Here is a 25,668-nt window from a genome sequence, read left to right as displayed (position 1 = left end):
TCCCTCAAAGATGTCTTTTGGCACTTTTGGTCCCACATCCCAGAGGCTAGTGCCCAAAAAAGATGTTCACGGGTTTGGATGTTCGATACTGAAATGAGCACTCCAACCGTTCAAGTGAAATATCTTCCATTCTCCTCATACTGGAGATAAATATTAGAACTGCTTGTAAAAATGTATTTTTTTTCTCACAATCAGCGTTTCTGTATGTTTGTTGGACAGGCTCTCCAAGACGGTCAGAAGGACGTAAGAGACAGCAGTTTTTCAGATAACTGGTACTCGGAGCAGCCGCTAGGAGGAGGAGGAAGAGGAGGACACAGGAGAGACGACTCCCTGGACAGCTTGGACTCTCTGGGGTCACAACCTCATAGCCTCTCATCGGACGCCACCCTCAAAGGCAGCAGTGAGGGTAAGGAGATGACGTCACCCAAAGTGGCTTTTATTATTTGGAATTTTGCCTACCATTCACAATCCCTATGTGAGACAAGAACACACGTTTGTCTTTTTTTCGTGCATTTTAATTCGTAATATACTGCAAGTACGAGATGTTACAATGCAGCTAATCAGAGTCATCTATAAAGCCCACAAAAAGAACATTCAACATTTACATGTCCTAACCTTAATATTAAGTATTTGATTAAGTAATTAAGAATTAGTGATATTGGTATTGTAAGCGTTAATGCAGAGGAACTACTGATCGCAGAGAGCCAACTCGCTTATGTTGGTATTGACATACTGAGCCGGTGAGCTGCTGCATCGCCTCCGAGCTGGTGAAAGTCAATTCTAGATTATAAATCATTCATCTAACTTGTACAGTAGAAAGTTGCGGCCATAAAACTGAGAAGTTGTTACACTTTGACATTAATCTTAGACCCGGAGACGGCGAGAAAGCCATGGAAAAAAACGCCCGCAACCTTTTTTCACCCGCGTGGAAATTGTGAATAATTCTTCATCCAAGCACGAAGATATAAACATATTATCTGTTCGTCTGCTTCACATATTTAGTGGTACACTTCTTCAATCATGTGATACATTTTTTCAGGCCACATATTGTACATTTTTATGTTTTTTTTAATGTTGTTGTAAAATAACACTTTATGCATTCACTGTATCCAACGCGGGCAGCACGGTCAGCCTCACAATACAAAGGTACTGGGTTCAATCCCGGGCTCAGGATATTTCTGTGTGGAGTTTGCATGTTCTCCCCAAGACTGGGTACTCCGGCTTACCTCCCACCTCCAAAGAAATGCACCTGGGTATTGGTTGATTGTCAACACTAAATTGGGTGAATGTGAGTGTGAATGTTGTCTGTCTATTTGTGTTGGCCCGCGATGAGGTGGCGACTTGTCCAGAGTGTACCCCGCCTACCGCCCGAATGCACCTGGGATAGGCTCCAGCACCCCCGCGACCCCGACAGGGACAAGCGGTAGAAAAATTGGTAGATGGATGGATGGAGTCAGCATCCCATTGAGAGCAGACATTGTGCAGTAAGAGATTGTTTTATTATGTTCATAGTTTTTATTTCTTGTTCAGCACTTAAGCAGATACAGCAGCTTCTAAAACGTGTAGTTCATCTTCCTTATAGTCATGCTCAAAAATAAATAAGGCTCTGGATCATTATTTTTCCCAGAGTAGTCGTCGTTGTCTCTCACGAAGTCTGGCATGATTTTTTTCATTTATGTTAAAGGGAAAAGCAAACATTGTGACGCTTAAAATGACCGACATTTATAAATAAGACATGTTTTTATTCATGTCTCCGTTACTACATTACATATATACAGTAAGGCAAAAAAGTATTTAGTCAGCCACCGATTGTGAAAGTTCTCCCATTTAAATAATGACAGAGGTTTGTAATTTTCATCATAGGTACACTTCAACTGTGAGAGACAGAATGTGAAAAAAAAGTCCAGGAATTCACATTGTAGGAATTTTAAATAATTTATTTGTCAATTATTGTGGAAAATAGTTTGTCAACCATTCAAAGCTCTCACTGACAGAAGGAGGTTTTGGCTCAAAATCTCACGATACATGGCACCATTCATTCTTTCCTTAACACGGATCAATCGTCCTGTCCCCTTAGCAGAAAAACAGCCCGAAAGCATGATGTTTCCACCCCCATGCTTCACAGTAGGTGTGGTGTTCTTGGGATGCAACTCAGGATTCTTCTTCCTCTAAACACGACGAGTTGAGTTTATACCAAAAAGTTCTTTTTTGGTTTCATCTGACAACATGACAATCTCCCAATCCTCTGCTGTATCATCCATGTATCCATTTTGGTATAAACTCAACTCGTCGTGTTTGGAGGAAGAAGAATACTGAGTTGCATCCCAAGAACACCAAACCTACTGTGAAGCAGGGGGGTGGAAACATCATGCTTTGGGGCTGTTTTTCTGCTAAGGGGACAGGATGATTGATCCGTGTTAAGGAAGGAATGAATGGGGCCATGTATCGTGAGATTTTGAGCCAACACCTCCTTCCATTAGTGAGAGTTTTGAATGGTTGACCAAATACTTATTTTCCACCATAATTTACAAATAAATTCTTTAAAATTCCTACAATGTGAATTCCTGGATTTTTTTTCACATTCTGTCTCTCACAGTTGAAGTGTACCTATGATGAAAATTACAGACCTCTGTCATCATTTTAACTGGGAGAACTTGCACAATCGGTGGCGGACTAAATACTTTTTTGCCCCACTATACTTACAGCATGTGCTGTATATACAACGATGATGGAGGTTTTTGGGTGTTTTTAGGGCACTTAATGAATAGAACGACTTCCTTTACCTCCATTGTTAGCTGAGACTTGATAGCATTTATTTGAGTTAGAAGGCGTACAATAAGAAAAACATATGTGTTCTTGTCCCACATAAGGCTTGTGAATGATAGAGAAAATTCCAAAATAAAGTGTAGTTCCCTTTTAAAGCTGTTAGTACAGCCCACAGCGTGTTCTCTCTTCTCTCTTTTCCCACAAACCCATCATCAATATTGAACTTTTTCTGTCTCAAATATTTATACACTTAAAAGAGTGGATGTTTGGGGTAAAACAAACAGCTGCCGCCCTCTAGTGGTTTGCTTCTGTAGGGTAATTTTTGGTTGTTGACAAGTACAACTGAGAAGTCGCCGATGATTATTTATCACGAGAAACGTTTAAAGAAAGACATTGGAAAAAGTGACCAGAATCCGTCCTGCATCTACTCCCAAATAATCCCAAACCGCATCCACTAACCCACCCCCGCAAGACCGCGGCGGTGAGACATTCCACGATCCTCCTCCACACTGACTTGTAAATGAAGAAGCTTCCAAATGTGCCAGAATACGCTTTTCTTCTTCTCTTTGTTTCTTTTGGGCCAGCCATGATGGCTGTTAATCTTCCGCAGCCCACAGAAGACACCAGTGACACATCAAATGTTAAACCAGGACAGGAATAACACAAAAAGGCTGTGTCTACCATTGAATACCTCTCGCCTCAGTACACTTCAATAAGTGTACTGAGTCCAGTACACTTTGAACCGAGTTCCTGAGTCGGCACATTTTGTCATTGCGCACTTAACTTTTTATTTTTAAATTGCAATGAGGGGAGTCCTAATACCATTTTTTAATTCCCAATACGATACCGATATTGGATTAGGGTTTTACGGTGTTGGTATAGTACAGTTTTAGCTACTTCTAAATCACTAATCCTCGCCTCCATAGCAACAAATAATTAAGTTTCTTACAATTATCGTGATCACTGCAGGACGAGAAATAGCTAAATATGCTTCACTACACACCGTAGCTCATCTGAGTCAAAATGTAAACGAACACCATTGGTGGATCTACACCTAACATCCACTGTAATAATATACCAAGTACAGGAGCGTATCTAGGCAATAGTACTATGATTACATCGATATTTTTTTACATCACAAAATCTTTTTTCGTTTTTTAACCTTCCTCTTGTGTTAGCCTTCTGTTACCATCTCTTATGTTAATGGGTCGGTTTTGACCCATGTCTTAAATCAGCTGTAAAATACCCTAAAAACAATGATCTTATCCATGGAAAATATTGGTTTTAATATTTTTGGTGTGGGCCATTGGGCCTTTTGTTTGTAAGTATACCCATCGATTTCAATTAAATAAATGATAAAATGAAGCGCAAGAGAATCGTATGAATAAATAAAAGGTTGTTGTGTTACCTGACTATAACTGAGGGGTATTAGAACACATCTCTTAAATACATTTGTTTTATTTATTTTAATAATTTTATACTGAATTGACCTCAAATGTCTGGACATGCCAGTCTTTGTTTTTGTACTGGATAACAAGGTAAAATGAGAATCCCCCAATGCTCACATGATTAGTAGAGAAGCTGGCTGTCAGTGTGTTCAGTTTTGGCTCTAATTATTGCTTGATAATCCTATTTTTATAACTGGTTCGAAGCCGACCCTAACAACACCAAGGTCATAATTTCAACCAAAATATTTTATAATTTAGTGGGGGGAAAAAATATAGATATATATATATATATTTTTGTTAAAATAGAGGTTCCTGACAGTCAAAAAGCCTTGATGCAAACAAATACATTTAAGTAGTTCTTTTATGCATTTAAAAACTAAAACGGGTCGGTGCCGACCCTAACACAAGACAAAGGTTAAAAATGTATAATATGTTTGTAAACTCAGGAAATATTTCCCTGGACACAAGGACTTTGAATATGACCAATGTATGATCCTGTAACGACTTGGTATCGGATTGATACCCAAATTTATAATATCATCCTAAACTAATGTAAAGCATCCAAACAACAGAAGAATAAGTGATTTTTACATTTTAACAGAAGTGTGGATAGAACATGTTAAAAGAGAAAGTAAGCAGATATTATCTGTAAATGAACAAGTAGATTAATAGTTCATTTTCTACCACTTGTCCTTAATATTTTTGACAAAATAATGGAATCCAAAATGACATGATATGCATATGTCCGCAGACTAAATTAGGAGCCTTTGTTTACTTACTAATAAAATACAAATTGTCTTGGATGTTCACTATTTTATTTAAGGACAAATTTGCAATAAGATGTACCGTAAGATTTTTTGTCAAAATAAAGCCAATATTGCCATTTTTGTGGTCCCCTTTATTTAGAAAAGTATCAAAATACATTTTGGTACCGGAGCCGGTACCAAAATATTGGTATCGTAACAACACTTGGAGTCTTGAGTAAATTCCGATACCGACATTAACCCAATAGGATTTGAGCAGTTGTATTATTCTGTTGTGTGGAATGTTAGAAAAGGTATGAAAAACATTAATTTTAGTTATTTATCAAAAACCGTCTGGAATGGACCTAACCTGCCTTTACGTTGAAGTGGAGTGGTAATTGTTTAATTATAGCTCATAAAGTTAAACTCATCATGATGCAAAATAACTGAACGATGCAGTTTGTTACTGCATACTTTTTAATAGGCTTCTGCCTTGGAGACTTTGTATATGTAAGTAATATGCAGCCGTAATTATTTGATACTTGATTTGACACATGTCGTTATTGTCCATTTATGGACCCGTATGTCTTGCTTGTGCGCTATTGTTTGCTTAGCTGTTGTGTAGCTGCTAGCTCTTAGTAGCCTATAACCTCCCATGTTTACTTTTTTCGAACGACGTGACTGAAATACAAGAAAAGACCAAGCTTGTGGATCTAAATGGAGGACATCCAGATTTTAACTTTAGATCTTGTTTCATGCTCGTATCGAACCAATAGCCGATAACAATATCGGATCAGGACCACTTGAGTTGACCCTTCCTTTTCCACAAAAGTAGTCTAGATGGTGACTTTTCCAATGATTGCGTATTCACCATTCTTGAAGTATCATAATTTTTCTGACACCGCGTTGTGTCGCTGTTATTTAACCCCCAAAGTCAGAAAACTTGAAATTTCTCATGCAGCTAACATGCTACAAAATAACAACACTTACTTTAGGGGTGTTAAGCTAAATCACCTTTCAGGGACTGACAAGCACACGTGTGGAAAGTTTGATCAAGATTTTTGGAAAAACATCAAGTAACCTACTAACTAATTGAGGAAGTTTCTCTCCTACGAGTCCCTCGGACCACCAAGCACTGACATGACAGTTCCGTTTCACGGTTTAGAACAGTGGTTCTCTAATGGAGGTACTTTAAGGTATGCCAAGGGGTATGTGAGATTTTTTTTAAAATATTCTAAAAAAGAGCAACAATTCAAAAATCCTTTAGAAATATATTTATTGAATAATACTTCAACAAAATATGAATGTAAGTTCATAAACTGTGAAACAAAATACAACAATGCAATATTCAGTGTTGACAGCTAGATTTTTTGTGGACATGTTCCATAAATATTGATGTTAAAGATTACTTTTTTTGTGAAGAAATGTTTAGAATTAAGTTCATGAATCCAGACGGATATTACAATCCCCAAAGAGGGCACTTTAAGTTGATGATTACTTTTATGTGTAGAAATCTTTATTTATAATTGAATCACTTGTTTATTTTTCAGCAAGTTTTTAGTTATTTTAATTTTTTTTTTCCAACTAGTTCAAGAAAGACCACTAAAAATGACGAATATTTTGCACTGTTATACAATTTAATAAATTAGAAACTGATGACTTAGTGCTGTATTCTTTATCTCTTTTTTTCAACCAAAAATGCTTTGCTCTGATTAGGGTGTACTTGAATTTAAAAAAATATTCACAGGGGGTACATCACTGAAAAAAGGTTGAGAACCACTGGTTTAGAACACTGTTTTATTTTCAATAGTTCAGTCTTTCAGATGCTTTCCAGCAATTGTCTTTTTTTGCCTGTCTCGCGCTCTCGCTCCAGTTCCACCACCTCTCTCCTCCCCGGCTGCTGCCTTTTAACAGAGTGACAGGTGATTAGATAACCAGGCCCAAGTGGGCCATCTACGCACCCGTCGCTGATCTTGGAGCCGGTCTTGGCACACCCTGTTTAGCTGCAGGTCCACATTATTAGGAATTTGTCAAATTAATCTATAACTTCACAGATATTTTTTAATCACGTGTTTATATTTTTGGACTGACCAAGTGACCTAATACTCGGAGTGTATATTTGTATGAATGGAGGAGATTGACCACACCTTGTACGGGGCGCCACCAATGTCCTGTAAATAAACATCGGTGTCTTCACCATCCGTCCACCTTTCCAGGTTGTTGCAGCGACGCCGAGGCAGACGCAGCCTTCAAGATGGCCGACAACAAAGAATCGCTCCAGTACCGCCGCTCTCTAGTCGTCACGCCAAAGGTCAGCACCCAGTTCAACCAGTTCCTGCCCTCTAAGAACAAGACTTCAGGGTACGTGCCCGCTCCCCTGAGGAAGAAGCAGGCGGATCGCAACAATGACAACCGTCGCAGTTTGGTCAACCCGGTGTACGAGGACGAAGCCCCGCTAGCCAGGTACTGGTCTTTGAGCTTTTTTACTGGTGTTAAAATGTTGTTGACCTGGTCGGTCCTGTTGTTGTTTCCTTGCCCGGTGATGCGCTCAGTGACACCGGGTCACCTCCTGAAAAAAGTTACCCATCCCCAAGCGCTCACCAACAGTGGGTTTTCGAAAGCGACTCCGACTCAGATCGGCCGGACCCCGATCTTGTTCTGGATGACTTGGCTAGCAGACGCTTCCAAAGCCCCTCGCCGGCGCCCCCCACCAACTTCTCCGTGCCCGTGGTCCCTATAGGGGCAACCAGAGCGACGGTCTCTGCTGTGCCTCAGCCAAACGTGGCCTGCCTCAGGTCAGACAAACCGCGGTGTGGTTGTGTTACGGCGATCATCGTAACAACGGGCGACATCTTTGGACTTTGTGCTAACAATGCTGTGGTTTTGTTGGCTTGACTTTCCGCTGCACGGTCTTCATTTGCCTCGTTTTAATCCACTTCGTTTGGTTTCAAGCTTGCGTTGGCTCCAGGATCCTCCTCTTCCCCGTCTTGAGTGCCTGGTGTGTCGTGACTGCCTAACTCCAACCAAATGCTTTCATGCGTGTGATTGCGCCGTCTCTCTCAAGCAGCCTTGGCCACGTTGAGGAACCGAGGGCGCAGCGCCGCTCCGCGGTGTCCACCGACAGCCTTTTCAGGGAGATACACAGCGACTCCGAGGATGAAGACGACGATGTGGGCTACGCCGACCCCGTTCAGGACGACCTGTACGCTCGCAAGATGGGAGTCAAACCCCCGGCAACCGGCGGTGTCGGCGTCCCATATCACATGTTCTTACCAAAGCTCTGGACGCCGGCGGAGGACGTTCGCATCCAGAAGATCAGGCTGGGCTCCCAGAGGAGGACTTGGTACAAGAAGATGCAAGGGTTCAGGTGTGTTAGGGAACAAACATAAGACACTCACAGGATGCTGGATTGGCCGCAGAATCTAAGGAGATCCAATACATGATGGTAATTTTTCTTCCAGTAAAACGTCGGAAAAAGGGTCAGTCGGGTTCTGAGATTCAAACATGTAAACCAATTGGGTCAGAGCTTTTCTTCCTGTCACTCACACACGTCCTAAAAAGGCTATTTGGAGTCTTAAAACCCAAGTATGGATGAAATATTTCAACCTTTTTCCGTTTTGTTAATCCCAGAGGACTTTTATGGCGATTGTCACATCTGATGCGCACTACAACCACATTCATGAACATGTGTGACATGAACCAATGGGCCAGTGTCATCGTGGATGAAAACTGAGCAGAATTCACATCCTGTATTGGATCTCATTAGGTTATTGCAGGTGTACCTAATGAAGTGGCTTGTTTCCTAGCTTCCCTTTCCTCTGTCACATTTTCCCTGACATTCAATACTTGTCTGCTCTAATTTTTCACTTTCTAAGATTCTTTGCTAACCTTCCTCTCTCTCTCCTTCATGGGCACTCTTCCTTCTCGCTTCACTTTCTGATCCTGGGCCTCAGCAATGACCAGTCTGCCTCCTCGTCGGATGATTCCGACCCCGGTGCCTCGAGCCCCTCCCCCTCTTGCGCCTCCTCGCATAAGACCGTCGTTGTCGTGCACGGGAAAAGGTCCTTACTGCTGCATGATGTTGGTCGGATGCTCGATCTAGACAGAATACCCGACATAAATAAATACTAATTGTCTTCTATTGCCTGATACAGAGGTCTTCAACGAGGGGTCCGTGACTCTTAGGGGGTCTGCAGAGGTACTGATTGATTAGACTTTTAAAAAGATATAATTCCTTATAATCAGACCTAAATTTTCCAACACAGAAGAGTCTAGTTTAGAAAGGGCGGTGACTATGAACATGAATTAGCGTTCTAGTTTTTACTTTTAATTTTCCTGAGGGAACTTTCCTGAAGGAATCAATAAAGTAAGATCTATCTAGTTGCCACTTATCCATTAGCAACCCGAAAGCTGCCAGCTGACGATTAGCAGGCTAGTGGCAAGCTAGCGATTAGCGTACTTGTTGCCAGTTAGCAATCAGTAGACTAGTTGTAAGCCAAGGGAATAGCACGCTAATTGTCACCCAGCGATCTCCAGCACTAGCTGCCAGCTGGATATTAGCAAGCTCATGGACAGCTAGTGATTACCATGCTAGTTTTCAGCAAGTGCTTAGCGGGCTTAGTTGCCAGCTGACGTTTAGCAAACTAGTGGCCAGCTAGGAATTAGCATGCTAGTTGCCAGCTCGCGATTAGCATGGCTGCTAGTTGACAATTAGCAATTAGCACAGTAATTCCAGGCTAAGGATCGATGCGATAGTTGCCACCCATTGATTTCCGGCCATTGTTGTCAGTTGGCGATTAGAAAGGTAGAGGCTAGCTTTGATTGAAACTTTTATTAGTAGATAGCACAGTGCAGTACATATTCCGTACAATTGACCACTAAATGGTAACACCTGAATACGTTTTTCAACTTGTTTAAGTTGGGATCCACGTAAATCAATTCATGGTAGGCTATTGATTAGCATGCTAGTTGCAAACTAGCACTTAGCGGCCCTAGTTGCCGGTTGATGATTTACAAGATAGTAACCAGCTAGCAATTAGCATGCTAGTTGCCAGCTGGCAGTTAGCACTCTTGATGCCAACTAGTGATTAGCACGCTAGTTGCCAGCCAGCTATTAGCTGCGATTTTTTTGTATTATTTGAATATCTTATTATTGTACAATAACAGTTACTGTTAAGACAGTTTTAAGGTAAAACACAATTGTATACAAGATGTATTAATAGGGGGTGCTTGCTCTGCCTCTATGTCAGTTGGGGGGTCCGTGACCTGGTAAACTTTGAAGACCCCTGGTCTAATATTCTTATGTATGCAGCTCTCTTATGCTGGGAACTCACTAACATCCAATGATTTTGTTTCATGGCATAAAAACTGGCCAAATGATTTAAACCACACATGAAATACCTTTAAATATGCAATATGGACAAAACTATTGGGTCAGACGGCCATTCCGCAGATGTGTGTGCAATTTATTTGAATTATAATGACGTCGCCCTGTGATGAGGTGGCGACTTGTCCAGGGTGTACTCCGCCTTCCGCCCGAATGCAGCTGAGATAGGCTCCAGCACCCCCCACGACCTCTAATGGGACAAGCGGTAGAAAATGGATGGATGGATGGAATAATAATGATGTCTGATATGTAACAGGAATGCCCTCCAAGTTTTAGGAACTTTAATGCCAAATGATCAGATATTTTGACGGACAATTAGTTGCTACATATCCCGCCCATGCAAAGACGTTTAGCTTGATGGCGGGCATGTTTTTCAACCAATCCCGCTCATATCTTACACACTCGTGCTCGCCAATCCCCAAACGGTGTGCACAGAATTTTGTGTTGATCTAGCTTAACACAAAATTAAAGTTGGTCTTTAAGGAGCGGTTTGAAAAGTCATTTTGACTTTAAACGTTGCAGTTTAATAACAGAACCACCATGTGGCGTATTTGTCACAAAGATAATGGCAACACAGTCCGGTTGCATGTTTTGACACATTTTCACACATAAAGTCCAGCAGGTCACATGGTTGACAGCCCTGGTCTAGTCCCAAAACTTTTGTCCACATAGTGTATCTCCTGTAAGATCTGCCCTTCCACCTATTCTTGACCTTCAGTCCACATGCATGCACTCATCACCTCTCTGTCCTTGTCTCTCTTGCCTGCCTCCTTCTGTAGTCCACCTATGCACCCACAACCCCCTCCACCACTCTCCAAGACCACCCACTTAGGAGCCCCACCTATGGTTTTCCCCCCAGTGGACCCCACCGCCGGTCCCAGACTGGTCAAATGCCAGAAGTGGCCCCTCCTCGGGCGCCAAGACCCCCGCGAGCCGCCTGATCCCATAGATTACGAGAGCATTATCCCCGACTTGGAGAACGACGACATGTTTGCGAGGCGGACCCTCGCCTTCCAGTCCAACGCAGAGCTGGCGACGGTCAAGACCCCGTTGTGTGCAAGGCGGCGCCTGTGGACGTCCGAGGAACAGCTCAATATCGTCACCCAGCGTCACGACGCCAACATGGCGGACGAGGACTTCCCGGACATCGAGCAGGACGACGTGGTCCAGCATAAGGAGAAAATCCGTCAAGCTCACCAAAGACGACCCCTCTCCGGCGCCCCGGACAACTTCTCCCCGATGCCCGTCCCCGAGCCGTGGGACCTCCCCGCGGATCTGAAAACCCGACTCCTGTGCCCGCCGTGCCCTCTCACTCGGCAGGGCTCCGCGCATAAATCCGTCAAAAAGGAGGCGTGTCCCGAATCGGACGACATGCTTGTGCGAAAGTTTACCGCGTGTTCGCAGAAGAGCTCAGCCAATCTGTCGAGCCCCTCGGTGCCGACTTCCTGTAGCGACGGCGACCTGCAGAGGTGGCGCGATATTAGGAAAGCTAGTCAGCTGAGATATAAGAAGAGGCGCATGGTAGAAATGCTAGCCGCTCTCAAGCTATAGCTTTTAGCTATTGGAAATATTTGTTGTTTGGAACTTCTAAACACACCGGAGCACGTTTATGTTGAGCATACCAACTTATTCTTGTACACTAAAAATTGCCCGCTCAAGTTGATGTGGACATACCTCTTTTGTCGACATAAAATCTGAAATTCTAAATTATCCGTCAACGCCCGTCTTCGTCGCTCGCACGTTTTTTTTTGGTTTTTTTTGCAAAAAAGCTGTAAAACGTTTCAAATATTTAATCAAGATTAATTGCATTTTGCTCATAGTTAACTTAGAATGGCTATCATTAATGAGTGTACCCGAGACGGATGATTTTCAAGTTTTAAATGACTGGACAATTATTTTGGCTTTAATGTAACATGCTTGAACGTCATGCTTTTTAATCAGCTTAAAAAAAAATGGACACGGACACACTTTTAATGGTAATAAAAAATATTACCTGCAGTGTGTTGGTGTCTTGCCAGATTTTTGTTTCAGTAGGGATGCAGAATTTGTATTCCTGCTTTAGAAGCACTTGCCAAGAGAGGGGAGGAGCTACACCATATTTATATACCAGGTTCACGCACTAATAACATCAAATGTGGATTGTTACGCACATGCTTTGATTGTCAAAGATGTTTGCTAATGTAATCTGTGATAATTCCACCTGAATAATTGCTTATTTTATTCCGTACATTACATGTTGTTAATCATATGTCAATGTCTTAATCTTCCCTATTTATTAATAAAATGTCATATTCAGCCTGCTAATCATTCCAAAATTGAGGACTATCATCCAGAAAAAGTTATAAAACAATATACACTTTATTTTGGCCTACCAAAAAATCTCCCATAGGTGCTCAAGTGTCGTACTAGCATCTGTTTAGGTAGAACTATCACAGATTACATTACAAAAAATATTCGGCAAAGCATGATCGTAATGTAAGACCTTTTTATTTTGTGAATGAAGTTAGACCGGATGTGAAGCATAGCACTTTTATTTTAAAGCCGGAAGTGAGTGATAAGTTTGAGAAGGTGTCTTGACAAGTTTTGACGACGGACCTTACTGATTGCAATAAAAAAGTGACTCAAAATGATGTTATCAATGCACCTAAACTGTAAATTGAAGCTCCACCCACCTTTCTGAACAAAGAAATTTGCTCCAATAAAGACGCTCACGGTGCAAAATAGTATTTTCTCGTCGAAAGAACAACTTGCCATGACTTTGGACTTGGTATTTCCAAAATGTACCGCTTGTTTGCTTTTTGCATTTCTGATCGCTATTTTCCCGTTTGTGGCTCATCAGTTACTAGAGAATGCGGCCAATTTTCACCCCGGCTACGGAACGGCCCGAGGGTCAAAAAGGAGGCGTGTGCGATAATTTCCCGTCAAATAAATTAATGCTGTTAAGGAACTTAATACTCAGCGTGTTATTATTGTGTTAACTTTGACAAATCAATAAGAACATACTAATAAGAAAGTTGAACCAAAGATCCTTTATTCTTTTCATAACAGACTCGTCAACAATTTTTGTTTTCTCACTTTTTCCTGCAACTAACAAAATGTGCTCATTAGCATCATTCTCTTTTTGTCTCTAGTGAAAACCACAAGTATATGTGGCTATTTTCAGTTATGTCGACATGAGTCAGCCAATCCGAGAAATGTCGACTTAAGCGGTTTTCTCTGTATTTAAGTCTGTGCTTTGGAATTTCTTGAGCTTGTTTTGTGGTCGGAATGACTCACTATGGCAGGATTAGTGAGGAAAAACACAAAAACTGCTGCATGTTACTTCTTTTAAAGTGTGATTAATGATACATGTTTTAGACATCGAGCTCCTATTTGATTAAAACATGTCAAATACAGGACTCTGTTTTTCACTAAGAGGGCAAAAAGGTGGTGTCGGCAGGCGGCAGTAGTTACCTCAACTCTGATTTTCAGCACCATGTGTCATTTTAACGCTCACAAAAAATGTCAAGTTGAACCCAAAATGAAATTACATTTTTCAATGTTGTGATTTTTGTTTGAATTTATAAACACACATACATATGGGTTGTTTCCTGGGGAAAAAAGACTTCACATCTAAAAATAAATATATATATCTTTACATTGAAGGGTAATTATAAAGTCGATTATCGCAAATATTATATAGCAATTATATACTTCACATGATTTGATTTTGAGTGTTGTTATGTTTGGTAAATATAGTAAATACCATTTAATATAATAGAGCAAAAAACAAATAGATGCTCTTTTCAGGGACTATTTAGTATATATTTTTGAAAATTGATACATTTTAAATACATTTTAATTATTTATTGTGATGTTTGTTTTGTGGAGAAAATATAACAAGTACTATTTAATTTAATTAAAGAATAGAAGGATGCAAAAAACACTAATAAAATGGTGCTTTTCATTGACCAGTGACTTGATATGTTTATTGTAATATATGTATGGTGATGTGTATTATCTTGATTCTATAATAAAATAAAACAATGAAGCAAAAAAAAAAAAGGGAAATGCGATGCTTTTTGTGAATCAGCGACTTAACCGTACAATGCATGTATTATACTAAACATGATGACGTAATTAGTTTTTTTAATTAAATACAAAACTATTTCATATTTTAAAATAATATAATAAAAAAAAGTGGATGCTTTTCATAAGATTGTATAATATGATTTTTATGCTAAATATTTTGCAAAACCTTTACTACTTATTTTTTTCTGCATATTATTTGGAGTTATAATTGATTTAAATAAAGTTATCAGAAACATTCATTCTAACAAACATTTTAATTTAATATATTTGTAAAATATACAGCACAGGCCAAAAGTTTGGACACGCTCTCTCCTCATTCAATGTGTTTTCTTTATTTTCATGACTCTTTTTTACATTGTAGATTGTCACATTAAAACTATGAATGAACACATGTGGAGTTACGTACTTAACAAAAAAGGTGAAATAACTGTAATCAGAGCAAAGGTTTGCTATTTTGAAGAAACTAGAATATAAAACATGTTTTCAGTTATTTCACCTTTTTTTGTAAAGTATGTAACTGCACATGTGGTCATTCATAGTATTGATGCCTTCAGTGACAATCTATAAACACCATTTCCATATGAGTTGGGAAATTGTGTTAGATGTAAATATAAACAGAATACAATGATTTGCAAATCCTTTTCAACCCATATTCAGTTGAATGCACTACAAAGACAAGATATTTGATGTTCAAACTGATAAACTTTATTTTTTTTTGCAAATAATAATCAACTTAGAATTTCATGGCTGCAACACATGCCCAAGTAGTTGGGAAAGGGCATGTTCACCATTGTGTTACATCCCCTTTTCTTTCAACAACACTCAATAAAAGTTTGGGAACTAAGGAAACTAATTGTTGAAGCTTTAGTCGTTCCTCAGTCTGGGGTCTCCGCTGTCGTATTTTAAACTTCATAACGCGCCACACATTTTCCATGGGAGACAGGTCTGGACTGCAGGCGGGCCAGGAAAGTACCCGCACTCTTTTGATAAGAAGCCACGCTGTTGTAACACGGGGCTTGGCATTGTTTTGCTGAAATAAACAGGGGCGTCCATGATAATGTTGCTTGGATGACAGCATATGTTGCTCCAAAACCTGTATGGACCTTTAAGCATTAATGGTGCTTTCACAGATGTGTAAGTTACCCATGCCTTAGGCACTAATACACCCCCATACCATCACAGATGCTGGCTTTTCAACTTTGCGCCTATAACAATCCGAATGGTTATTTTCCTCTATGTTCCGGAGGATACCACGTCCACAGTTTCCAAATATAATTTGAAATGTGGACTTGTTAGACCCCAGTACACTTTTCCACTTTGCATCAGTCGATTTTAGATGAGCTCGGGCCCAGCGAAGCGGGCAGCGTTTCTGGGTGCTGTTCATAAATGGCTTTCGATTTGCATAGTAGAGTTTTAACTTGCACTTACAGATGTAGCGACCAACTGTAGTTACTGACAGTGGTTTTATGAAGTGTTCCTGAGCCCATGTGGTGATATCCTTTACACACTGATGTCGGTTTTTGATGCAGTACCGCCTGAGGGATCAAAGGTCCCTAATATCGCTTACGTGCTGTGATTTCTCCAGATTCTCTGAACCTTTTGATGATTTTACGGACCGTAGATGGTAAAATCCCTAAATTCCTTGCAATAGCTCGTTGAGAAATGTTGTTCTAAAACTGTTTGACAATTTGCTTACAAATTGGTGACCCTCGCCCCATCCTTGTTTGTGAATTACTTAGCATTTCATGGAAGTTGCTTTTATACCCAATCATGGCACCCACCTGTTCCCAATTAGCCTGCACATTTGTGGGATGTTCCAAATAAGTGTTTGATGAGCATTCCTCACCCTTATCAGTATTTATTGCCACCTTTCCCAACTTCTTTGTCACGTGTTGCTGGCATCAACTTCTAAAGTTAATGATTATTTGCAACAACAAAAAAAGTTTATCAGTTTGAACATCAAATATGTTGTCTTTGTAGCATATTCAACTGAATAAGGGTTGAAAATTATTTGCAAATCATTGTATTATGTTTATATTTACATCTAACACAATTTCCTAACTCATATGGAAACAGGGTTTGCACAATATAAATAGTTAAAATGAAGAAAATGCACTGAATGAGAAGGTGTGTCCAAACTTTTGGCCTGTACTGGAAATATAGCTAATAGAAAAATAGACACCTGATATTGTCTGCAGTCTAATGAATGAAAACACTTTTTAGCATATGAGGAAATTGGGTAGTAAAATCTGTTTTTTTTAACTCCATTTGCCTGTGATTTTAGGAGGAAATACTAGACATGAATTGATACGTTGTATTATCTTGCGATACTGTCTGCTGTGAGTCTCACACTGTCATAAAACACACCTTAAGACACTCGAGAAGCGCAGGCCGCCCGGAAAGCCTTCATAAATTCCTCATAGCGCCGACGGACGGTCTCCGCGGCAACCGTAGCATCAATCTGCTCCCACACACCAGCACAAAGTGGCCATTATACAGAGAATACTTCAGTGCTGGTTGTTACAACACTTTCCCTGCCGTGAAATGTCACCTTTAGAGACTTGTGGTGGTCAAAGGTCAAAACTATGTAGTAAACCTACACACACACACACATGCTGAATTAAATCACTCATGTCTCTGGCTCCCGACTCCCCTCTCCTCCTTGTGGTTTCCTAGACAACGGCAAACATCAGACAGTTTCGACGGGTGAGTTGACACGAGCCGCTCCCAGGAATGTGGCGCATTTGGCTCGCTTTTTTGCTGTTGCTGCTGTGCTGAATGCTTAACACATGACACAGTCTATTTTGGGGCGTGTGTGTGTGCGTGTGTGTGTGCGTGCGTGTGTGTGTGTGTGTTTGTGTCGGGGCGGGGGCGGCCAAGTTCAAGGCCATGGTTAATGGAGAAAAGATGTACGCACAAAAGCAACACACACTCACTTGTGCAGGTGAGTAGAGTGTTGTTGCTTGTGTTTTTCTTGATGGCCAGTGGGGGCGCTGTTCACTAATCAGCCAAGCTTATATCGCGCCTGTGTGGTCTCCTTGTGTACTGCAAGTGTGCATAGGGTGGGGGAAAAGTGTGTTTTGACTAACAGCATCTCGGCAAAACATGGACATTGTTGGACATGTTTGACCATGTGCGGGTGTGACTTATTATGGTTTGCCAAGCATCGAAATATGATGTTCCAATAGAACACAACTGCATTCGTCAGTCATTTTATAACAAGCGGGTATCCAAAATGTACAAAACAAGAACTATTAAAATATTTTCAAGTAAATAATTCAAATTTTGGTATGGGGGACTTGGGAGTCAAAGGTCACATCTGCAGGTGTCTTGTGACATCTGATATGTGTCACCTTTTTAATTCAAACTTTTATTATTGAATTTAGATTAGTCAATTTGTGTAATTTGATGTTGACCAAATACACATTTTTGATTAAATTAATAAAAAATACATATTTAGTGAGAATGCATTGTTCTATTGGAGTGTCATGTTTTTCATGTTTTCATATATACTGTATATAAAAGTATTTAACCTGTATTGTATAGTACTATATTTATATATATATATATATATATATATATATATATATATATATATATATATATATATACACACACACCTGTATTGTATAGTAGTATATATTGGTAGTATATACTGTACTGTATATTGCACAGCAATATTTTCACAAGTTAGTGGTTGTTTTGAAGAACTGAGTGTGTTTATCTGCAGTACGTCTATTTGATGCCCTATTATGGGCCTGCTGCTATGCAAGCAGCCCATAATATTATTCCTCATACTTCGTTTATCATTATAGTTCCGCACGTTTCTCTTACGATTATTACGCGATGAACCGGCCAACGAACCCCCACATATGTTATACATTCGGAAAGGTCTCAGTTGCGCCTATGGCGGTACTTTAAATTGGCAACATTTCGTGTTACCATGGCGACTGTATTCACAAAAAAAATTTAAAAAATGGGCCAATTAATGAGTATATACCCTTTTAATGGACGATTGCTTTGAGACAAATGCCAATAAGACACGATTACCTCCTGTAGCTTCGTTATACTTTCACGTAGCGCGGTGCTTCACGTCTCATTTTGTTCACACACTTGTCTACTTTTGAGAGAAGCTAACTGATAGCTTGTTTGCATGCTATCATAAGCATGATATTTTTTGAGCAAAATTTGCTTTCGTTTACCCCAGAATCAAATATCTTGGCCCGTAACACTTTTTAATTGTTAGCATGCTAGCAAGTTAATATTAGCATGCTAACTTTTTTTTTTTGCTGTTTTTTCACTATTTCTCTATTTTTCCGCAGTTATACATTTTACAGCCGTTTTACTTGATATGTGAGACATGCTAACTGTTAGCATGCCATCGTTAGCACGGATGCCATCGTTAGCACACATGCTAGGTGTTACATTTTAATGTAAAAGCATGCTAATGTTTTGGGCTGGCCTTATAGCTCATCTTGTACAGTTGGACCTAAAACCCACAGATTCAGACACTCGGCACCCTCTTCAAGGTACGGTGGCTTCCGGCGACCCCCGGCCAAAGGTCCAGGGCACAGATTGCAGGCCCATGAAAATGTTCTAGTTGTCTATTGTAATGTTTACAATGTGTAATGTATATTGGGTAAAACCAGTGTATAGGTGACAATTAGAAGGTCACAAACTTGTTTTAATATAATAAATATGAAAATATTTGATTTATAAATACTAAGTCCTAATTTTTGATTTGACAAATTCATGAATTAAAGTGGAACACTCGCTGGGAACCAATACATATATAGAGCCAACATTTCAACATTGATAGCATTAATCAAAATAACGGAAGACATTATTACCAATGCAAATAGATGAAAAACAGTGTGCAGCTGCAGTGTTTATGGGTATTACAAAAACATTTGACACAATCAATCACAAAATCTCATCAAATGGTTGGTTTTGAACTGGGTAAGAAGCTTCCTAACCAACAGGAAGCTCGGCAAACACGTGTCTACAGAGCTTAATATACTGTATCTTGTGGCGTACCCCAGGGATCAATACTGGGACCAAATTTGTTAAATTAATATATAAATGACATTTGTAAATTCACAAAGGACTTAAAGTTAGTATTATTTGTAGGAGACACAAATGCGTTTTGTTCAGGAGAGAACGAACAGAAGCTATTACACATGATAACAGAAGAAATGAACAAATGAAAGAGAGAGTTTTACAAAAACAGAAAACCAAAATAATGCTATTTGGTAATAGTAAAAGGGAAAGTAAAACACAATTACAAATAGACTGAATAAACATTCAAAGAGCAAAAGTAATAATAGATCAACTGAAAATTTCATATAAAAAATATAGGTGGTAAGAAACACGTCAATAATGAATAAAACAAAAATATTTACGGAATCAAAAAGATGGTGAAAAAAACGTCAATAATGAATAAAGCAAAATATATACTCGATCAAAAATCACTTTATATTCTCTACTGCTCGCAAATGTTACCATATCTGAGTTACTGTGTAGAAATATGGGGAAATAACTACAAAATTACACTTCATTCAGTAACCTTGTTACAGGAAAGGTCAATTAGAATATTAGATAATGTTGGATATTGACACCACACAAAAACCCACACAAATATTAAAATTCGATAAATTTGTGCAGTTGCAAACGGTTACAATTATGCACAAAGCAAACTGTAACCTGCTACCCAAGAATGCACAACAATTCTTCTTAACAAAAGAGGAAAAAACATAACCTTAGAGGAAAATCTAATTTAAAACATTTGTATGCTTGTACAACACTTAAAACCTTTAATATATCAGTATCAGGAATTAAATTATGGCATGGATTAAGTAAGGAAGTTAAAGAATGCACTAATATGATCCACTTTAAGAAACTCTTCATACTCAAAAGTTTTAACAAAGTACAAAGAAGAAGAATCCTCATAAATATTTTAAACTTTATTGTTTGCTATGAAACGGAAAAAATGGGTGGGATTAAATAAACTCTGCTTCTGCCTACTCCTTTTCGGACATGTTGTAATAAGAAACTGGAAATATTTAATGTATCTAATTGTATACATGTTACAAACCATACTTTCAAAAAAAATTACGTTTCGCGGTCCAGTTTAGAACCAGTGTAACGAGAACACGACTATAAACATAACAGAGAAATACAATGTATTTTATTTTGTTATTTTTAGTTTCAATTTGATGGAAATCTGATTTTAAAGTGCTGAAACACCTAAGCCCCTTCTCAGTGGAATTGTGACTCTTTTTCTAATTCATTTTAAAGTTCTGTCTTTTTTTTTCAAAGGAGCAAATCAACAAGCGACATCCAACAGGAATCCTCGGCCGCCCGTCAGCTTCGATATGAAGAGCTGGCGAAATATCGCGAGCAGGTCAAGCAGACCGAGGACAAGTGGCAGGATGTGAGTATAAAAGGAACATTTGATCCTGCTTGTGATTAGTAGTATGGTGTCAGTCTACTGTAGTCTGATGGCTGCCATGGTGAAGTAATGTAGCATTTAGGTCACACAGTCCCTAACCACAGGGGTGTTGAGCCAAGGAGGAGCCTAGAATACCCAAATAGAACACGTTTTTTTTTCGCCTTTCTACATCGCAGGACTTAAGCAAATGGAAGAACCGACGCAGTAGCCTTAACTTTGACATCAAGAGGAAGAAGGAGGAGAGGGAGAAGATTGAGCAGGACACCTATGGCAATGACAGAAGGTCCAAGACCTTCAAGGAGATGCAAGACGCCAGGTAAATGCCCAAAACGGAGTATTGGATCAAGTTGTTCCTAGTGAAGTGTCCGGTAAGTGTACTGTGCATATATGCTAACCAGAACTTTTCTTCAGGACTGGTTGTCTTATATTGAAGTGCTTCATGCATCCAAGAAATATATCATGTTTATTTGCAATATATAAATTGTTTAAAAAAAAAACTTTTGTCCTGGTTTTCTCAAAAAAGAGTCGTCTTATATTCAGGTCCGTCGGACATTGTTTAAGTGAAACAGTTTCTGGTCTTCCTGATTCGTACCACAGTTTGAGAATGAATGTTTTAGACAGTTATATTGACCAGAATAAAGGACAGTAGTTTTTTTTCCTCCTTTGGATAAAATCTAAAAAGATGTGGCGTCTTATATACGTGGTCTGGAGATTTATACATGCAAACCAACTAAGTGAGTCAGGGCTTATTTTTTCTGTCACTCATACACACTGGCGACACAGAGATCATCTTAATTTCATGGTCGTCTTATATTTGTGTCAATACTGTATATCATAAACATGCAGAGGATCACCAATAGACAACTAATGGTAAATGTAAATGGGTTATACTTGTATAGCCCTTTTTTTTTTTTTTTTTACCTCCAAAGGACTCAAAGCACTTTGACACTATTTCCACATTCACCCATTCACACACACATTCATACACTGATGGCGGGAGCTGCCATGCAAGGCCCTAACCAAGACATGTCTTGCTCAAGGACACAATGAATGTGACTAGGTTGGTAGAAGTTGGGGATCGAACCAGGAACCCTCACGTTACAGGCACGGGCACTCTCCCAACCGCGCCACGGCGTAGGGTTTCCAAAACAGAGTCAGGACCAAAAATTGGTTGGGGTCAAGAAAGCACACAATTTTTTGTCAAATGTCTTTTTTTCCATTCATGTTTGACGTCCTACATTTCTGTCCTGTTTTTTTTTTAATCTTTATCATAAAGTGCATTTGGACAAGTAACCATTTTTTAAATTTGTGAGTTTGAAAAACACTGTCCTAAACCATTTCCTTTCCATCTTCTATTGTCCTCTGCTGGGTCCGCAGGGAAAACAGGCGAAACAGCAGCATCGGCAGCCGCATCTCGTCGCTCAGCTTTGACGACGACGGGGACGTATTTAACAAACCAACCCCTCCCTCCCGAGAAGTTCTTAGCAGAAGCCACACTATCGACACTCCTTTTGAGTCCTCCGACACAGCTGCACCTTCTCAGAAAGAGGATAATCCGCCGGCTGCTTATCAGACACGGTTTAGGTCCTCGAAGCAGGAATCTGACACGGTAGACAGCCCAGCAGGGACCACCACCAGCACCACCAGCACCAGCAGCACCAGCAGCCGCAGCACCAGTAACCGCACCTCATTCTACAGACCCAATCTTGCAGGAGCTGTATCTTCTCAGAAAAGTTCAGTCTTCGAAAACAGCAACACTGCCAAAACCGAGAAGACTTCAAGCTTTGTCCCTGCTCCCAGAGTTCCACAAAAAGTGTCGGAACCAAAAAGCCCAGTCAAGGTGCAGCCCCCATCCTTTGGTGCAACCTACAAACCATCGCAGCCCAGCACTATGGATGTTAATCGACCAATTACTCCAACAATATCTCGGTTGTCCGCCTCCCTCCCAAGGAGCTACCAGAAACCGGACAGTGCACGCTTGACCTCAGTTGTTGCACCCAGACCATTTGGCACCCAGTCATCCCATGTCGGATCACTTACCAGGTCATTCGCAGTAAGTCCCAGACACATATTGTATTTAGACTCGAAAGCGGGTATTCTGAGATGCCTTGTTTTCCCTCACAGTCAAAAGACTCCAGTAACCGCATCAATGGCGACGTCGCAGTTACCAAGACCTCGTCGGTCCCGAGCCGCTATCGAGAGTTCATTACCCCAGAAGACGAGGCTGAGTCACAGTCGAGCCCCGCCAACAGCAGTGACGATGAGGAGGATCAAAAAGAGTCTACCGGGAAGACCGTCACCAAAACATCAAGCCTCTTATCCGACCCGGTTCCGTTCAAGAGAGAAGTCCCTGCTAAGGATGCCAGCCAGGTAACTATGGACTAATGAAAAATTACAAGAGCAAACTGATAATTTTGTATACTGCTTGTCTGCTGAAGAAAAAAAAACCTCTAAGAATGCGACAAACTTACAGAATCCAGTTGCTTTCCAACTTCTGCACAGGGCTTTTTATAGTTTGCATATTTAACCTAAAATATCTGATTTTTCCTGGTAGGACGATTACTGCGAGATGCGGATTAGTCTGAACCAGAAGCCCAACAGCAGTCTAGACTTCGGTTTCAACACAAGGTGGGACTCGACTGGAGCCCACGTCGCGTCTGTTCAACCAGGTATAAACACAACTCTTCTCTAAACCCTCAGAATCTTTCATACCAACGTCTCTTCATGATAGCTGGTTCAACCAAACCAAAGCCTGGTTAAGACCCAGTTAAGGATGATTATAAAGTTTTTGTCTTTAGTGGTCTTGAAGAAACGCATCCTACTATCTTGGTCCAAGAAAAAGCCGTAACTTCCAGAAATTGTCTCAAAGCCAGAACTGAATTTGAGTATGACAACACTTAACATAATGTACAAAAGTTGACGCCTTTCCACTGCCCAATCCTCGCCCTGACTGCTACAAAATAGTAACGCCAGAAACCCTCTATACCGTTGTTGCTTTGAATGCATCATTTGGAACGAGGCATGCTAACACGCAGTGGAGGACAAGAAGGGTCCACTGTATTTACTTCTGGTGGTCTTCATGTGGTTGCTGGTAAGAAAAAATGGCTTTTTACAGCAAAGATATAGATCATGCTATTGTTGTCGTTTTTAATGTTATGATGACGAGTTTGCTCAACCAATGAGTGTCAGCCAGCCTACTTAGAACACTAACAGACCAGGTACTAGGTGTACTACCTGCTCATTCCTGTTTTCGTAAGCGCAAAATTATCAATAGCAACATTTTAAGGGGAGTATGTACCACATTGTAGAAATGGGCAAAATTATGGCAAAGGTGCAGCTTTTTCGTCGCATGCGTAGTGGTTTCTAGACCACTGCGGTTCCAGACTTATGTAGGGCAGCATCTATCTGGGCCAGACCTTCTGGGTCTGAGCCTTGCTTTTCCACCGAGACTTCTACACAACGCAGTTAGCCTGACACACCAGTTGCCACATTATTCACTGCATATATTGTCAGGCTCCGACACAGTCCTGTTTTTGTGTCCCCCACAGGCAGCCCAGCTGAGATGTTCCAGTTGAAGCCTGGGGATGAGGTGCTGACGGTGAACGGCCACCGGGTGGCAGACATGAGCTATCTGGACTGGAAGGCAGGCATGGAGGAGGCTCTGCAGGAGGGCAGCCTGGTGATGGATGTGCGACGTTATGGCCAGAACAGTGAGTCATCTGCAGAATGTGTGTGTGTTTGAGTGTGACTTTGGGATCGATTTGATAATTGCTTTATATTGTATTAGGACAAAAGTATTGGGACAATTACAGGGAGTGAAAATACTTCAATGAAATTAACATTTATCATTGTAAACATCCAAAAAACTTAAGTTAAAATACCAATGATTGTCACACACACACTAGGTTTGGTGAAATGTGTCCTCTGCATTTGACCCATCCCCTTATTCACCTCCTGGGAGGTGAGGGGAGCAGCAGCGGCACCGTGCTCGGGAGTCATTTTTGGTGATTTAACCCCCAATTCCATCCCTTGATGCTGAGTGCCGAGCAGGGACGTAATTGGTCCCATTTTTATCGTCTTGGGTATGACTCGGCCGGGGTTTGAACTCACAACCTACCGACCTCAGGGCGAACACTCTTACCACTTGGCAATTGAGTAGGTTATAGTAGCCCTCACAGAAAGCATTTGTGAGGGCTGTTCTTCTACGCTAAACCCATTCAAGCATGACCTAAAAAGTTGGAAGTCTTCATCCATCCATCCATCCATTTACTACCGCTTATTCAATTGTCCAAAAATTTCTCTTTAAAATAATTTGGATTTACTCCAACACTAATGGTTATAAAGGTTTAGTTTTTTCAATCTCAAGTACAGTACCACCTCAAAGGTTTTCCTGGCAATGTTATTTATCCCATCCGGCTCGCGAACAGGTTTTATCCGGCCCGCGGGATGAGTTTGCCAAGTGTAAGAATTAGCCGAAATGTTTGAATGAAAGAAACCGCTGTTCTAAATGTGTCTACTAGATGTCGCAATAGCAATTATTTGTATCTTTGTAGATTATGCTACAAATGTAAAAAAAAAAAAAAACACATATAAATGAGCAAACTACATAAATAACATCTTGTAATTGGATTTTGATATTGTTTTTGTATCTTGATAGATTGAAAATTAACACCAATGAGTTGACTGATGAACATTATCACATAATTTATTCAGAAAGTATAAATAACAACGGATAAAGATAGATACTATTAACCGCAACATGTAAGTGTAAAAAAAAAAAACAACAACATTATGATGTGTAAA

General features: G+C 40.2%; 2 protein-coding genes across 9 annotated transcripts in view; both read left to right on the top strand.

Moving 5' to 3' along the window:
- The window catches only part of LOC133538294 (LIM domain only protein 7-like), a 161,188-nt gene that overhangs the window by 108,972 nt on the left and 26,548 nt on the right, over positions 1-25,668 (top strand). For 7 of the 8 annotated variants that reach the window (XM_061879775.1, XM_061879777.1, XM_061879774.1 and 4 more), the window contains exons 8-16: positions 220-406; positions 7,174-7,420; positions 17,091-17,120; positions 20,733-20,847; positions 21,042-21,181; positions 22,243-22,918; positions 22,990-23,235; positions 23,420-23,534; positions 24,414-24,575. In XM_061879775.1, coding sequence (XP_061735759.1) covers positions 220-406; positions 7,174-7,420; positions 17,091-17,120; positions 20,733-20,847; positions 21,042-21,181; positions 22,243-22,918; positions 22,990-23,235; positions 23,420-23,534; positions 24,414-24,575 — 1,918 coding nt within the window. The remainder of the gene's footprint in view (positions 1-219; positions 407-7,173; positions 7,421-17,090; positions 17,121-20,732; positions 20,848-21,041; positions 21,182-22,242; positions 22,919-22,989; positions 23,236-23,419; positions 23,535-24,413; positions 24,576-25,668) is intronic. The other variant, XM_061879776.1, reaches the window with a different exon arrangement.
- LOC133538296 (LIM domain only protein 7-like) lies at positions 7,849-12,344 on the top strand. Its single transcript, XM_061879782.1, has 3 exons — positions 7,849-8,324; positions 8,911-9,018; positions 11,123-12,344. The coding sequence occupies exons 1-3, from the start codon at positions 7,993-7,995 to the stop codon at positions 11,892-11,894; spliced, it is 1,212 nt and encodes a 403-aa protein (XP_061735766.1). The 5' UTR covers positions 7,849-7,992; the 3' UTR covers positions 11,895-12,344.

The sequence above is a fragment of the Nerophis ophidion genome, linkage group LG19 (genome assembly GCF_033978795.1).
Source record: "Nerophis ophidion isolate RoL-2023_Sa linkage group LG19, RoL_Noph_v1.0, whole genome shotgun sequence".
NCBI lineage: Eukaryota > Metazoa > Chordata > Actinopteri > Syngnathiformes > Syngnathidae > Nerophis > Nerophis ophidion.
This window is presented reverse-complemented; position numbering and strand designations above follow the sequence as displayed.